This window comes from Trachemys scripta, chromosome 4 (assembly GCF_013100865.1).
Source record: "Trachemys scripta elegans isolate TJP31775 chromosome 4, CAS_Tse_1.0, whole genome shotgun sequence".
NCBI lineage: Eukaryota > Metazoa > Chordata > Testudines > Emydidae > Trachemys > Trachemys scripta.
The window spans coordinates 112,825,415-112,842,917 of NC_048301.1; the positions used below are offsets into that span (position 1 = coordinate 112,825,415).

General features: G+C 42.7%; 1 protein-coding gene across 5 annotated transcripts in view; it reads left to right on the forward strand.

Annotated features, from left to right (window-relative positions):
* CPT1A (carnitine palmitoyltransferase 1A) overlaps window positions 1-17,503 on the forward strand; it is a 72,263-nt gene that overhangs the window by 32,624 nt on the left and 22,136 nt on the right. For 4 of the 5 annotated variants that reach the window (XM_034770436.1, XM_034770437.1, XM_034770438.1 and 1 more), the window contains 7 exons: window positions 3,570-3,671; window positions 4,640-4,777; window positions 6,177-6,254; window positions 8,451-8,558; window positions 10,725-10,812; window positions 15,202-15,397; window positions 16,865-17,053. In XM_034770436.1, coding sequence (XP_034626327.1) covers window positions 3,570-3,671; window positions 4,640-4,777; window positions 6,177-6,254; window positions 8,451-8,558; window positions 10,725-10,812; window positions 15,202-15,397; window positions 16,865-17,053 — 899 coding nt within the window. Of the gene's footprint in view, window positions 1-3,569; window positions 3,672-4,639; window positions 4,778-6,176; window positions 6,255-8,450; window positions 8,559-10,724; window positions 10,813-11,285; window positions 11,371-15,201; window positions 15,398-16,864; window positions 17,054-17,503 lie in introns of all 5 variants that reach the window. The other variant, XM_034770435.1, reaches the window with a different exon arrangement.

The window sequence follows — 17,503 nt, forward strand, 5'->3', positions numbered from 1 at the left end:
CTGCGTGAGTGATCTCTCACACGAAACCGGCAGGCCCTCACTATAAGAGGAAAAATGTGACCTTGTAATGAAAGCACATGTGCTGTGTAATGTGAACAGCAAAATGTAACGTGAAAGAGTGTACCCATTGTTCTCTAAAATGTCTTTTTTTAACCACCTCTCCCTTCTCCTCCACCAGCTGAAAATGTTTCTCCTTCAGAGGCTAGTGAACATTAGAAAGAGAAAACGGAGGACGCGGGACGATATGTTCACGGAGCTGCAGATGTCCTCCCACGCTGATAGAGCACAGCAGAATGCGTGGAGGCAGTCAATGTCAGACTACAGAAAAGCACAATATGAACGAGAGGAGAGGTGGCGGGCTGAATCGCGGGATGAACAGAGCAAATTGCGGGCTGAAGATGATAGGTGGCGTCAGCTTGCAGACAGAAGGCAAGAGTCGATGCTCCGGCTGCTGGAGCATCAAACTGATATGCTCCAGCGTATGGTTGAGCTGCAGGAAAGGCAGCAGGAGCAGAGACCACCGCTACAGCCCCTGTGTAACCAACAGCCCTCCTCCCCAAGTTCCATAGCCTCCTCACCCAAACGCCCAAGAACACGGTGGGGGGGCCTCCAGCCACCCAGTCACTCCACCCCAGATGATTGCCCGAGCATCAGAAGGCTGCCCTTCAATAAGAGTTAAAGTTTTAAAATGCAGTGTGTCCTTTTCCTTCCCTCCTCCCACACCCATCCAGGGCTACCTTGGCAATTATCCCACTAGTTGTGTGATGAATTAATAAAGAATGTATGAATGTGAAATAACAATGCCTTTATTGCCTCTGCAAGTGGTGCTCGAAGTGGGGAGGGGAGAGTGGGGTGGTTGGTTTACAGGGAAGTAGAGTGAACCGGGTGGGGGGGGGGGGCTGAGGGTTCATCAAGGAGAAACAAACAGAAGTTTCACACTGTAGCCTGGCCAGTCACAAAACTCGTTTTCAAAGCTTCTCTGATGCGCACCGCGCCCTGCTGTGCTCCTCTAACCGCCCTGGTGTCAGGCTGCGCGTAATCAGCGGCCAGGCGATTTGCCTCAACCTCCCACCCCGCCATAAATGTCTCCCCCTTACTCACAGATATTGTGGAGCGCACAGCAAGCAGCAATAACATTGGGGATATTCTTTTCGCTGAGGTCTGAGCGAGTCAGTAAGCCAGCGCGCTTTTCAACGTCCAAATGCACATTCCACCATTCGGCACTTGCTCAGCCTGTAGTTGAACAGGTCCTGACTACTGTCCAGGCTGCCTGTGTACGGCTTCATGAGCCATGGCATTAAGGGGTAGGCTGGGTCCCCAAGGATCACGATAGGCATTTCAACATCCCCAACGGTTACTTTCTGGTCCGAAAAGAAAGTCCCTTCCTCCAGCTTTCGAAACAGAGCAGAGTGCCTGAAGATGCGAGCATCATGTACCTTTCCCGGCCATCCCACATTGATGTTGGTGAAACGTCCCTTGTGATCCACCAGGGCTTGCAGCAGCATTGAAAAGTACCCCTTGCGGTTTATGTACTCGGTGGCTTGGTGCTCTGGGTTCTGTCTATGGCCCTACCACAGTTTGGGAATCCCATTTCAGCAAAGCCATCCACTGTGGCCTGCACGTTTCCCAGAGTCACTACCCTTGATATCACCAGGTCTTTCATTGCCCTGGCAACTTGGATCACAGCAGCCCCCACAGTAGATTTGCCCACTCCAAATTGATTCCCGACTGACCGGTAGCTGTCTGGCGTTGCAAGCTTCCACAGGGCTATTGCCACTCGATTCTCAACTGTGAGGGCTGCTCTCATCCTGGTATTCTGGCGCTTCAGGGCAGGGGAAAGCAAGTCACAAAGTTCCATGAAAGTGCCCCTACGCATGCGAAAGTTTCGCAGCCACTGGGAATCGTCCCACACCTGCAGCACGATGCGGTCCCACCAGTCTGTGCTTGTTTCCCGTGCCCAGAATCGGCGTTCCACGCCATGAACCTGCCCCAGTAACACCATGATTTCCACATTGCTGGGGCCTGTGCCTTGTGAGAGGTCTATGTCCATGTCCATTTCCTCATCACTTTCGTCGCCGCGCTACAATCGCCTCCTCGCCTGGTCCGGGTTTCGCTTTGGCATGTCCTGGCTCTGCATATACTCCAGGACAATGCGCGTGGTGTTCATAGTGCTCATAATTGCCGCGGTGAGCTGAGCGGGCTCCATGATACCAGTGCTAGCTATGGCGCCTGGTCTGAAAAAAGGCGCGAAACTAGTATCTGATGGACCAGGGGAAGGAGGGAGGGAGGGAGGGCTGAGTGACGACATGGCGTACAGGTACAGGGAATTAAAATCAAGAAAGGTGGCTGTGCATCAGGGAGAAATAAAAACAACTGTCACACAGAATGGCCCCCAAAGATTAAACTCAAAACCCTGGGTTTAGCAGGCCGTTGATTTCACGGAGGGAGGGGAAGCAAATGCATACAGAACAAATCTTATTTTTTACATGTTAAGCTGGCAGCCGACGGTGCAGCATGACTGATAGAGACGCAGTACGACGACGACGGATATCAATCGTAATATGCCATCTTCTACCAAAAGGCAAGGGGCTGCTGCTGTGTAGCAATGCAGCCCCACGTCTGCCAGCACCCAGATCGCCCTTGGCCTCTTCTGGGTGCTTAGCAGAAAATACTAGGTGATTGGCAGAAAATAGCATACTACGACTGATAAGCATCATCATCGAGACAGTTGCATGTCTGCCCAGGTGCCCATGATTGACAGCCACTGCAGTACGATGACAATGGATACCAGTCATAATATACCATCTTCTACCAAAAGGCAAGGGGCTGGTGCAATGCAGCCCTACGGCTGCCAGTCATGCTGCACCGTCTACCGCCAAAAGGCAGTTAGCTGCTACTGCTGTGTAGCAATGCAATACCACGTCTGCTGGCACCCAGATGACATATGGTGACGGTGAGCTGATCTGAGCAGGCTCCATGCTTGCCGTGGTATGTTGTCTGCACAGGTAACCCAGGTAAAAAGGCACGAATCTGTTGTCTGCTGGTGCTCTGAGGGAGGGGGAGGGGCCTGGCGACATGTACCCAGAACCCCCCGCGACACTGTTTTGTATCATTCAGGCATTGGGATCTCAACCCAGAATTCCAATGGGCGGCGGAGACTGCGGGAACTGTGGGATAGCTACCCATAGTGCAATGCTCCGGAAGTCGACGCTAGCCTCGGTACTGTGGACGTGGTCCGCCGACTAGAGCACTTAGAGCATTTTATGTGGGGACACACGCAATCGGCTGTATACAACTGATTTCTATAAAACCGGCTTCTATAAATTCGACCTAATTTCGTAGTGTAGACATACCCGTAAAGTGACTTGCTGAAGGTCACTCATCAGGTTGGTGGCTGAGCTGGGGACCCAGATCTCCTGAGTTCCAAAGTGCACTATGGGGATAATGATGTTTACCTCTTTTGTAAAGTGTTTTAAGACCTACTGATGAAAAGCTAGGGTATGATTAATTTTCATCTCACACATACTTTGTTGTTTTGAATGTAATAGATTGTTTGTTTTTTATTTCAGAGGCTGGTAAAGCTTTTCTCAGGTTGTAAACCAATGTTGTACAGCTTTCAGACATCTTTGCCACGACTGCCGGTCCCAGCTGTTGAAAACACTGTTAACAGGGTGTGTTGTTGGAAGAGCTGAATTCACTTTTTCACAATTTGATTCCAAATGTCGTAATGGTTTTCAGTGTCTTTTATATGATAAATGTACTGAAGTGGTTAATGCTATTAACATTCCAATCCCTCCAATTTTAGTAACAGATTAACACAGTTATGTATCAATTAAAATAAAGGCTATGACAGACCAAGGGTAATTCAGAGTTAAAGATTGACACTTTTTCCTTTAATCTTTATCTTTGGGCCTAGGCTCTCAGTGGATAAGTGCACGATATTACATGCCTTGTCAGTAGATACAGCAGCACACAATGGAGTGTGATTTACTGGGATAGAGTCCTTGATATCCCTTGCTTTCATTATCTGTATTGTGTATTCTTGATGTTACTTAAGTATAGTGCTCCTGTTATAATAGGCTTTGTATTAGGAATTCCTTTAGGCAAGATTCCAACCAGTTTTAGGCTTATTTTGATTCTTGCAGGTGATGAGTCTTTGCTGGCCTTAGGCAAAGTAACTATATATGAAAATGAATAGGCAACAAAAATAGTGATAGTTAATTCAGTCCCCTGTAACTAAAAAAAACATACCTAAAATGGCTCAAAATTAAGGAAATACTTAATTCATAATATAAAATATATCACCTACTAAAAGGAAAATCACTTTTCCAAAAATTCTATGCTAATAGATGTGCTTTCATTTATGATTTGGTAGCAAGTAGTGAGTACATGAGGTAGGAATGGGAAGAGAAAGTACCATATTTGAAGGGGAGAAATAGATATAGTAATAGAAAATGAGCTTCTGTCTTTCAAGATGTATGCGCTCAATTATTTTTTACTAACACCTGTTACAGCTGAAACCCTGTAAACAGACTTTAGAATACTTCCCTTTGTTTGTTAAGCTCTTTGTGAATAAATGACAATAAGCTCTGGTGAAAGCCGTGGCACTGACATGAATTCTTTTCTGTATTTATTCTAGTATCTGGATTCAGTTCAGCCACTTATGAATGATGAACAGTTCAAAAGAATGGAGGGTCTTGCCAAAGATTTTGCATTTAATCTTGGACCAAAACTACAGTGGTATTTGAAACTGAAATCCTGGTGGGCCACAAACTATGTAAGCAGATGACCCAAAGGCTCTTATGAAAGCACATAGTTTTAACTCTGTCCTGTTGCATTTTTTTCCTGATTTTAATACATGCTTTTTCAATTTTCAATCTTCTGTAATTTTAAAGGAAGTCCAAAACCAAAATTACTAAAAATGCCTTGCACTTGCATCTTTAATGTCTTTCATATCCATTAATTCTTACAGTACCTCTGTGTACTAGGTGAGTACATGTACAGTCGAACACCACAGTTAAGAACTGACCAGTCCACCACACACCTCATTTGGAACTGGAAGTACGCAATCATGCAGCAGCAGACACACACAAAAAAAGCAAATACAATTCAGTACAGTACCGTGTTAAACGTAAACTACTAAAAAAAATAAAGGGAAAGCAGCATTTTTCTTCTGCATAGTAAAGTTTCAAAGCTGTATTAAGTCAATGTTCAGTTGTAAACTTTGAAAGAACCATAACATTTTGTTCAGAGTTACAAACATTTCAGTTACGAACAATCTCCGTTCCCGAGGTGTTTGTAACGCTGAGGTTCTACTGTATTGATATCCCCATTTTCTAGGTGGAGAAATTGAGACAATGATTTAAATAACTTGCTCAGTGTTGCACAGTGAGTAAGTGGCAGAGCCATGAGTAGAACTTAAGAATTCCTATCTCATTACTCTAGACCAGGCTTCCTGTCTGTCATTGAACAGGACTCAAAACCTACTTACTGCTATATTTGCTTATTAAATTAACTTGCAACTTCTCCACTTGGCCAGTCTGGGATCCAGGGAGTGGAAGGGCAGTGTGGTTTAGAGCCACCTTTTCCTCCTGCTTTCCTCAGCTGCACTGAGTATGAACTTAATGCAGATGTGAATCTGTCCAATTATGTGTACATGTTAGAGAGGGAAACAAAGCTGTAGCCACCGGGATGGGTGGGTGAGGGGTGTGTTGGGAGGGTGCATTTGGGGTAGGGGGGAAAAGAGGTCACAAAAACACATCTTACTGGCCTGTCTAAATCTTAGCTATACAGGGTAGCTTGAACAAGCTTATACAGACCCTAGAGCAGCTCTACCATAGGATGAATAATATTTCAGAAGCTTTATTATGATACGTATTATAAGGACACTTTAAAAATACTGTCTGAAGAGAAGATGGGAGATTGCTTCAAAAGTTGCTTACCTGAGAGTTAAGGCTGAGTTTCTGACCTTAGTTTCGTGGGTCCTTGTGGCTCTCTTTCCCCAAACAGTGACACTTCAGCACTCAGAATTAATTAAAAAAAAAAAATTTCCTTCTGCTTGGTGTATAATGTTACCCAGTGTTTTGGAGCCACTACAGTAGAGGACCTGAATCAGTTGAAGAGCAGAGGTACAGGCTAATTAGTTTATGCTAAATTTTGTTCTCTTCATTCTGTAGGTTAGCGACTGGTGGGAAGAATATATCTACCTAAGAGGACGTGGGCCAATTATGGTTAATAGTAATTACTATGCAATGGTAAGTAAATCTTCTAAACCTTTTTATAGAAACACTCTTTCTTAGGATTCCTGTTATCTTTTGTTTTAATACTTCCTTTCTTAACTCCATTGCTACTAACTGATATGATCTGTGCTTTCTTCCTGCTGGCATAGTCTGCACATAATATCTTACAAAAGCGCTCATGTCTTTTAATATGGAATTTTCATAAGAAATTCAGTTCCTCTGTCTTTAGCTCTGCTTTATTTGGTAGGACTCTACTTCAGATTTAGAAGTTCAAAGAGTATTATTACTTCCTGTAGAGTTTACTAATTATTTACAGTGACAAGCATTGCCTCTTGGCTCATAAATGCCTATGACTGATTCTAGTGAGAGTTCCCTGTTGACCGCCCACTAGGATTTCTGTAAGAGGAATCCTAGTCTCTGTGCTCTGGATCTCTGGGGGTGTGTTAAGCTTTGACACTTACTATAGCGAGGGAAGCCGTTCTTCTGTCACTGTAGTAAATCCACCTGTCCAAAAGGAAGTAGCTAGGTCAGCTGAAGCATTCTTCCATTGACCTAGCACTGTCTACAGGGGTGGGCAAACTTTTGTCCCGAGGGCCACATCTGGGTGGCGAAATTGCATGCAGGGCCATGAATATAGGGCTGTGGCAGGGGGTTGGGGTGCGGGGGGGGGTGCGGTGTGCAGGAAGGGGCTCAGGGCAAGGGGTTGGGGTGTACAAGGGGTTCAAGGCAGGGGGGAGGGGGGAGGAGTGTGGCAGGAGGGAGGAGTGTGGCAGGAGGCTCAGGGCAGGGGGTTGGGGTGCAGGAGGGGTGCGGGCTCTGGCCTGGTGCCACTTACCTTGAGCGGATCCAGGGTGGCAGTGGCACGCAGTGGAGCTCAGGCAGGCTCCCTGGATGTCCTGGCCCTGCGCTGCACCGCTCCGCTACCAGAAACAGCTGGCACTATGTCCCTGTGGCCCCTGAAGAAGAGGGGGGGCAGAGGGCTCCACACGCTGTCCTCACCTGCAGATACCTCCCCCAAAGCTCCCATTGGCCGCGGTTCCCCATTCCTGGCCAGTGGGAGCTGCGGGAGGCGGTGCCTGCAAGCGAGGGCAGCATGTGGAGCCCTCTGCCCCCCCACCCCCAGGAGCTGCAGGGACATGGTGCTGGCCGCTTCCGGGAGTGGCGTGGAGCTCACGGCGCCACGGGGGTGGTAATCCCACCAGCTGGATCCAAAGCCCTCACGGGCTGGATCCAGCCCACGGGCCATAGTTTGCCTACCCCTGGTTTACACTGGGGCTTAGTTCAACTTAACTGTGTCTCTTAGTGGTGTGAGGTTTTAGGTGTAGATCAAGCCACAGGCACTGACAGCAGTTTTTCATAATACAACTTCACGATGTCAATCGGAATTTATAAGTTGTACAGACATAGCCCCAATTCATCACAGCTCCATATACTACTTAATCCACAAGCATGTTGTTATACTAGATGCTGCTTTAAATTCTTGAATATGTACATGTTGAAAGTAAAAATATATGAACTTCTGTTATCAGAAAACAAGCACTAACTGCTTCCAGGCTTCACTGTCTCCATGATTTGATTTGAATTAAGGTTTTTAGTATTGCTCTTCTGTTGCAAGTGTGATGCCCAGACTACACCTAAAATGCAGGTCCGCCTAGCTATGTTGCTCAGGAATGTGAAAAATTCACACCCCTGAGAGATGCAGTTAAATTGACCTAAGCCCTAGTATAGACACTGCTAAGTCAATGGAAGAATTCTTCCATCAATCTAGCTACCACCTCTAGAGGGGGTGGATTTACTACAGCAATGGAAAAACCTGTTCTGTCGCTGCAGCAAGTAGCTACACTACAGTGCTGACAGTGGTGTAGCTGCAGCTCTGCTGCGGTAGTGCTTGTTCTGTAGATCTAGCTAAGTAAACTGTTCGATACACTAGATTTCAGTCAACAAGTCTTCAATCTGATGATACTCAAGGAGCAGGTACTGCTATTATTTTGTGACTTTTTAAGAAAACTTGTTTAAAGTAGGAAGTTGTTAAGCACACTATGGCTAGTGACTTGGCCAGTTTCCCTACATGAACGCCTTTTCTGTAATGACGCTGGAATTAATTATGGGGAAAATTGTATTTTGACTAATGCATGATTAATGAACTCTGTTTGCTGAATGGAGTTTGGCAATTATAGTACATATATTAACTTATCTTTCTTCTATCTTCAGGACTTTCTGTATGTTGTTCCCACTTCCCTGCAGGCAGCTAGAGCAGGTAATGTTATCCATGCCACCCTGCTCTACAGGAAAAAACTGGACAGACAGGAAATCAAGCCAGTATGTAAATCCATTTTAGTAGTTTCTAATGTCTTCAAATTTACTTTTTAACAAATCAGCATCCGTTTTGAAAAGTAACCTAGGAGAGAAGTAGTGCCTTATGTTAAGGTACAGTGTATGTAACTGTAGCTAACGTGGCTGCAAACTCATTGTGGTTGCTAGTTAAAACTCCACTCGTGGGACCTTCTATTTAAAAAGATGTAGACCTCTACAATGGAAGCTAAAGGAAAACTTCCTTTTGCTACAGTAGTGTTTGAATTTAACTTTGCTGTGGGCTGCACTCCACTGGAGGGCAAAATAGTCACGTTACACTTGAGTATTCTGTCTAGTAGAAGGCAACGATGCACATACATGTTAATTAGTATGATAATATATTCAAACTGCAGAAGTCTGTACTACCCTGTAGGAAGATGCAATTATGGTGGTGGTGGTTTTTAAGGCAAGTTTTAAGGTTTGTGCAATAAGATTTTAATGGACAAAAGGCAGATAATAATGAAAATGACATTTTCCAGGAGCAGCAGAAATGTTATGCCGGAATAGTTTGCATTCTTTGTTTACTTTTATACTGCATTTTAAGAATACAGAGAGCAGCATGTGTGTGCATGCACGCACACACAAAGGACAAACAGGGCCAACCTTGAGTCCTTACACCTCGGCAAATAAACCTGGCAAAATGGAGGAACCTATTTAATGGGCATATTGATGTGGAAATTGAAATGTGACAACTACCATAAATCTCAGTGGCAGAAATCCATCTAACTACATTTCCAGTCTATCCTCACAGTACTTCAGTTCTAAAATAAGTAAAATTGTGCTAAATTTTGAAAAACTTCAAACTTCTAAATCCCTGAAAACTAAATGTAAAAATTCGGTAACTTTATCAAAAAGTGCAGCCTTGAGGAGAGTAATAAAAAGCATCAGGAAATCAAGGTTTTGTAATACCTGGGTAAGATCAGATCATTTCACTGCCCTTTGTGTAGACATTAAGCGCTAAACAAGTTAGGAGGCTAGAGGCATTTTCAAACCAAAAAGTAGCTTAAAACTTGTGTAGAGCTAGAAAATCCTTTCTGTGCATGCCATTGAAATGGATACTGCATACCAATAATGCATCACATAGGGCTGTAGGAACCCACTGGACAAAATAGATTCCTAGTCCATCTTCTTTTTTTAAAGCAGGCATCTCAACGAAGTGACTTCTACTGTTATGTTGCAACTGAAGCAGTTGAAGGATGTGTCCCGGAAATCATACTAGAGACAGATGCAAACCAAAACCCAGCATCTGAATAGTTCCAAACTTTGGGGAAATTCAGATTCTGATATGGGCCTTATGGCTTTAGTCCATTTCACTGCATCCTATACAAATTAAAAAATAAGGCTAGAAAATTCTGAACCACTATTGAAATGGTATTTGAAAACTTTAGAAGAAAACATTTCTAAATATGAATATCTCCTCTCTCCGTTTTGATGGTATCACAGTTTGTTTTAAAAACAGTCATTGAATGAGTCTGAGGAGGATGACTAGATTTTTATTTATTTATTTATTTTTAATTGAGTAATGTACAGGTAATGCCATGCCAATGGCTTTTCTGTTCATACGAAGGGCTTCCCCTTTCCTCTGTGCCTTCAGTTTGTAGTTCATTTCTACTCCGTTTCGTGGCCGTTTATTTTAATGAATAAATGCTGCTAATGGAGGGAATCAGTTCTGCTTGAGACCTAGGATCATATGACTGTTTTAAGAGACCTGCAGTCTAATAAGAATCTGTTCTCTTGCATATATACATATATAAAATATATTCACTGATATGCTATGTAACTGTGAGGAATCAGAGGCTGTGAAGAGGCAACTCCCAGTGGATGATATGAAGTTCTGCATCAGTGATTGGCACTGAGAAAACCTTAAATCTGTTAAATCCACAGCTTTGATCTGCTTTTAAAGTGGAAGCTCGGAGTAGCTGGGCAGTGTACATACAACTAGTGGAAAAACTATGGAACCTAACATGGGTAGGTCAGGGGACAACTGGAAAGAAAGGGGGAAAAAAGGTCTTTGATGTGTTAAGAATCCTCACGTTGTCCTACAGTCTCTCTCTAACCAGTCTGTGTGTTTTTTCTCTCAATTTGCTAATTGTATATATAAAAACGCAATTGTAACATACGTTTGCGGCATAGATTCTTCTGATGGGATCCACTGTTCCACTCTGCTCAGCTCAGTGGGAGCGAATGTTTAATACCTCCCGTATCCCAGGAGAGGAAACAGGTAAGCGGGGCCAGCCAAGGACAAGGAACATCAGGGAATCCAAACAGTCTGTGGAATATTTCCGAAGGGTGTCCTCTTAATATATTCATAAGCTGCTAAACCTGTACTTTCAAAGAGCAAAACCTGAAAAAGGAGTAAAAGATGCTCTTATGTTAAACTGAATGTGTGCCATGACCATTTCTCAGCGATTAGCAAATTAGCATAATAGTTGCAGAGACATTTCTCCTTTTTGACTGACTTCAATTAGTACGGTAGTATTCTGACAGATTAATGGTTTTTGGCTGTTCCTTTCCTTTGTTTAGAAGCTGGCCCTAAGAAACTGTTTGCTGCCTTGTTATTTATTTACTTTTTCTCTATTCTGTTCCTTAAGGTCCTTCTTGGTTTTTATCTACGTTTTTACCTCCATGAGAGTTCCATTCTCTGTCATTTGAAATCTTTTTATTTTGTTTTTGACTTTCCTTTTTTCCTTTCAGCTTATGATTCAAAATACCATCCCAATGTGCTCTTCTCAGTATGAACGTATGTTCAACACTAGTCGTATACCAGGCATAGAGACAGGTACAGTTTTAGTCCTGTCAGTGTTTTTAGACCCTACTTGCATCTTAACCTTCTTTGTACATAGTAAGAGATGTCACGGTTGAAATCACCTATAGTAATGACACTTTTTATCCAAACTGTGATTTCTCCGTAACATTCTCTAAGATAATTATATTGCATTTTATAATAATTAAGGGCTCAATTCTTCAAAGTTATGAACTACTTCCACCGCGTTGTGAAAGGTTGTCAGTATAATAAAGGGAGTGTCTACTGGTTAGAATAGAGGGGGGAGTCTACTCCTGCAATTTGTTCTGTGTCTGCCACTTATTGTGTGACACTAGGCAGTTCCCTTTACTTTCCTGTGCTTAGTTTACCTGTAGGGAAAAAAAATATTCACCTACCTTACAGAAATCGTAAGGTTTAAATAATTGTAAAAGTTTTGGGCTATCTTCAAACACAAGTCACTCTAATGGTAGAGCAATATAAATAGGACATAGTAGATAGGTGTAGTTAAAATGTTTAGAAAGAGAGAAAGGGGAATGGCTAGAAAGTAAGGCACTATTATTTAAATTGTGTATGTTGTATTCCAGGTCTGCATTCATAAGAGATTTATACATACTGGTAGTTCTGGGGACTAGCAAAGGGATATGAAACCTTTCATCACTAGTACAAATCACTGGGCTGTATGAAATGGGTTGATGGTATGTGACCATATCACAAAAAACACTCTTGTAGTTGGTACCCTTGTTAATCTGGGAAACTGTGGATCAAGTAGGCTGGGAAACTAGAGCTATGTTCTTATCCCCTAAAGTGTCTTCAGGTGAGAGCTGAACTGCTAAGGTTGTTAATTTGATCTTCAACCAGCAATTATAAATTGCTACAAAAGAGAGCATCCTAGCGAATATACAAGGGTACATACATTTTACACACTTTGGCATTTTTAAAAATGTTTCTTGCCATTTCTTAAAATTATATCCTGCATCCCATCTTCTGTTACTTAATCCTACAATGAAGTCCCAATGGTGAGTGTGATATAAACTTCTGTGGTGGTGGATTGTGGTGTCATAAACACAAGGTAATGATTCACTGCGGAATAAAACAATTACCGTATATACTCAATCATAAGCCGGTTCGTTTATAAGCCGACCTCCCCCCCCCCCCCCCCCCCCCCCATGAATAAGTAAAAATGGAAAAATTGTATAACCTGTTCATAAGCCAACCCTATAATTCAGGGGTCAGCAAACTTTGGCTCCCGGGCCATCAGGATAAGCCGCTGGCGGGCCGAGATGGTTTGTTTACCTCGAGTGTCTGCAGGCACGGAAGTAAACCTAAGTAAACAAAGTGTCCCGGCGCGCCAGCTGCTTGTCCTGACGGGCCAGGACAGCAAATGATGGGGAAATATTTTGGGGGGGAGAGGGGGAGAAGCTGGGAGTCAGGGGAGTAACCTCTGCGACCACCCCCCACATGACCCCATCCTTAGCCTGGGACCCCCACACTCTCCCCATCTCATCCCTTCCCACCTTATCTGGGGAGGGCTAGGGGAGGATGTCTCTGACCTGACTGCAGCTGCTCCGGCAGGCCGGGCGGCGTGGCCGCAGCCTGCTCCAGCGGGTGGGGCCAGGCCGGGTGGCATGGCCCCAGCCTGCCAGCCCCGGAGCTGCAGCTGCTTTGGAGGCTGGGGAGAGAGCAGGGTGGCCAGAAGCGGAGAGACTCTGGCCCTGCCTCTTCCCTTCTGGCTGTGCTGCCTCTCCTTGCTCTCTCTGTTGGGGAGAGGGTCTGTGTCCCACCTCTCCCTCTCTATACCCATTTATAAGCCGACCCCCTTCTCTGGTGCTTCCCTTTTTTACTAAAAAAATTCGGCTTATGAACAAGTATATATGGTACTTCTGTTCAGGACAAAACCAAAGAAACTGGATTCAGAAGCAGATAGCTTTTTGTTTTAAAACAAAAGTCTTAACAAAAACAGGCCCATTCTCCTCTTTGGAGCAATTTGTTAAGAGTATTTAAGCCATCAAGAATCCTCAGTCAGAAAAGTGAATACTTGGTTGAATCTTCTCAGAACCAATGGAAATACATTTCACACCAGTAGTTGTTAGTTGTCACTTGGAGCCAGGATGTCCCTGACTAAGGCATAGAAGGAAGGGAAAGGACCTCCAAAAGGTCCAGGGACTACAGAGACTGCTCTTTTTGTCTGCTTCTGGGGTACATGTTGCCCCAAAATGAGCAAGGAGGAAAGCAAGACTATGGCACTGCTCCCCCCTTTATATCCCTCTCACTGGCCTGAAGAATGGTCTGGGCATAGAGAGGCTTGGAGAAATAATCTCTGACCTGTAGGCAAGTTCAGTGTATGTACTCTAATTACTTGGAATACTCTGAAAAGAAATAGGCCTTGATACTGAAAATGTAGGAACGCTGCGTGTAACTGGTTCATATACTTTCTGTGCATTGAGCTTTGCAGAAATATGATATAAAATTGGCATACTGTTGTTGTAACAAATTACAGTTAAAGTAAATTCTGTACATTTGAAAACCACCACAGTTGCACCCTAATTTTTCTGCTGCTCCAGGCAGCAAACTTAAAGTATTTTGTATGAAAATCTTCTGTCATCTTCATAAAATAATTAATCACTTTCCCTTAATCATTGTTTCATGTCCTGTTTGTTCTTTTCAGTTTCAGCATGTTTTTCATTTATCTATTAAAAATAGGAATTTTATGCTTTAAAAATGTATTTCATTTCCACACTGCCAGTGATGAAACCTTAATTATCTCAATACAGTATCCATTAAACAGTTCTTATTTTAATTTTTTCTCTTACAACTAAATATATTATGACAACAGTGAACTGTTTATATTAGACCTCAGAGATGGAAAAGACCAGGGAGATCATCTGGTCAGTCCACCCTCGCTACCATAGGAAACCCGTGCAATTTTCTTCAGACATTTACAGATGTACAGAAATAACATTCTTCTAGTAATAGAACAAATGTTTAGAGACAGTTACTTATGTAATATGTTAATCTTTTCATACTTTTTTAGGCACCTAAATCTATATTTAGGCACCTAAATAAGTGGTCTCATCATGAGAGGCGTGGATCACCTGAAATTCTTATTGAAATAGTGGAAGCTGGGGGCAATTGGAACCGCTGGAAAAGCAGGGTCCTGATTTTCAGTCAAGAGGTGTGGTCCCTTTGTAAAGGCACAAAGGAGCCATAAAACTAGTGAATTGTGGCCAGATAAGAATCCTCGAATATAGAGTTGAATCCCTGAGTGTCAGAATGTTCCTTACGTCACTACCCTTTTCATAGCCCCCATCTGAGGGATGTGGCGGTAGCATTGCTGCCCTCCGCCTATTCCCAGCTGCCAGAACAGATGTGATTGTGGGCCACAGGCATAAGTTAGGGCAGCCCTGAGGTTGCTTTAACTTGTGGCTGGTGCCAACTAGCTGAAGAGCCTGGGTGATGTAAAGCCACTTTTATGCCCATCCTTCCTGCACTGACTTCCTCGCCATATCACAGAACTGGAACTCAGGTCACTTTCTTAGTTGCTTAACACTGGCACCCAAGTTAGAAAGTGTTTGCATTATGTATATATGAAATTATTATAAAATTTAGAGGTTTTGTTTGGCTATTTTGTATAGCAGTATTTTCTTGCTAAATTTCAGATAATGTGTCGCCAGTATTATAAATCAAATGAAAATGTGGGATTTAATATTTTGTAAACAAGTATGCTTAGACACAATGGTATTTTATGGTAAGCATATGCCCTTTAGAGTTAAACATTCGGTATCGGATTGTTTGCATCCTAACATCACATGACCTAAGGTTGCTTTCAAACCTTGATTCTGATTTTAGACACTATCCAGCACATGAAGGACAGCAGACACATTGTCGTGTATCATAAGGGCCGTTATTTCAAAGTCTGGCTATATCATGATGGTAGACTGTTGAAGCCTCGGGAAATTGAACAGCAGATGCAAAGAATTCTAGATGACAGTTCAGAACCTCAGGCTGGAGAAGAGAAGTTAGCAGCTCTGACTGCAGGAGATAGGTATGAATTTTTTTAAACAGTAACTTTTCTGATATTTTAAGACAGTTGTTTAAAGATGCCAGGCTCAGAGACAGCTTCTGAACCTTACTGTCTGCAGTTAGTTGATTATTCCATAATCTGTGCTGTTGCATATCACTGTAATGTGAAACAACGTTGAACCCTTTCTGGTTTGAGTTAGAAGTAACTTGGCAGTGACCGGTCACCTTCATGCACACCTTCTGCCTATTTGTAGTTTGAGAAGCTTGCCTTAATTATGAAACAAAAGTGAATCAATAAGTGTTTAATTGAACAATATTTGATGGCTAATGAACATTTGTATAATCGGTTTTCTGGGGCATTACCATACCTACTAAAATTATCAAATTTTAAAATCAAGACACTTCATCAGATTCTGCTGTTACACTAGCGTAAATCCAGAATATCTCCCTTAACTTTAGTGGTGTTACTCCAACCTAATTTATGCATATCTAATTGAGAAAGTAGAATCTGACTGTCTTTACTGAATTTATCCCTGTTACTACTTCACTGAATTCAGTAGCCTTACACCAGAGATCAATTTGTCCCCGTGTTTCTGGTTTGGAAAACAAATACATGAAAGCACAATGGTTCCTTATTTTTACACTGTTCACTTCCTTTTTAAGGTTTTTGGTTTCAAATGCACATCTTAATGGAAAAATGTAACGTATGTTAAATGTACAATTCAATAGCATAGTATATAAACTTTTTTTTGGAGAGTACAGTCTTATTTATATTATAACACTCATTTTGGGTATCTATATTATATAAATTATACAAATACACTCACAAATATATATATATATATATATATATATATCAATCAGCAATTGTACATGTTTGACTCCAAAAATCTAGCCATCTGCATACGAGAAGTGAGTTACAGTTCTTGGACTCGGACTTCAGATATTCAGACATTTATAAGTTAATATCTCAGACATAACCATTTCATTAGCATAGTTTTAAGCTAAATGTGTGAATCTATCCAGGTTTACACATCGGTCTCCTTTGTCATAGCATTTGAGCACCTGTAGATTGGTTTTGTGACCTTTTATATCTAATTTCTAGTGTGTATGTGACTTTCCACAGAGGTACATCAAAAAGTTGTGCTTTGTTAGGCTGTAAATGTGCAAAATGTGTAGTATGCATTTTGTGTACCAGACACATGTTTAATTCCTGAAAACCAAATATCCTGCCTGTGTACTACTACTTGAGTTGGCCTCTGATGGTAGTAATTCCTTTTTCATCCAGGACTCTGATTCAAGAATATCTGTAGCAATATCCTCACCTGTTACTGCTAGTATAAATTCATTAGGCAGAGGGTGAAAGCCAAAGGACATTTAAATCTGTTAAAAAGTAAGATTGCCCTATAGAATCATACTGTGCTCTTAAAGGTAGTAAAACACTGACCAATTTACATAATATGACCATAAATTGAAATTCTGGCTGCAGAGTACCCTGGGCTAAGGCTCGTCAGGCCTATTTTGGACGCGGAAAGAACAAGCAGTCTTTGGATGCTGTGGAAAAAGCAGCTTTCTTTGTGACTTTGGACGAAACTGAGCAGGGCTACAGGGAAGAGGATCCAGTGACTTCAATGGATACATATGCAAAGTCTCTTCTGCATGGCAGTTGTTACGACAGGTACAGCAATGAGCAGGTGGGAACAGTGCCTCATAGTCACAATGAGCAAGTGGCTATCAGCCAGGATGGGCAAGGATGGTGTCCCTATCCTTTTGTTTTCCAGAAGCTGGGAATGGATGACAGGATGGATCACTTGATGATTACCTGTTCTGTTCATTCCATCAGGGGTACTTGACATTGGCCACTGTCAGAAGACAGGATACTGGGCTAGATGGACATTTGCTCTGAGCCAGTATGGCCATTCTTATGTTCTTAGGTGGGAACAGTGCCACTTAGTCACATTACTTTACTGAAGAGGATTCTGGTTCATGTGTAGCGTAGTGTGGTGTTTACCTTTTGTGTGTGTCCTTTAAATTGCACTGCATACTCTTGTGGGTTTTGGTCATCTGGTAATCAAGTTGTCATTTATTATTTTACCAGAGTGGTGTGTGTGTTCAATCTGCTACTTAA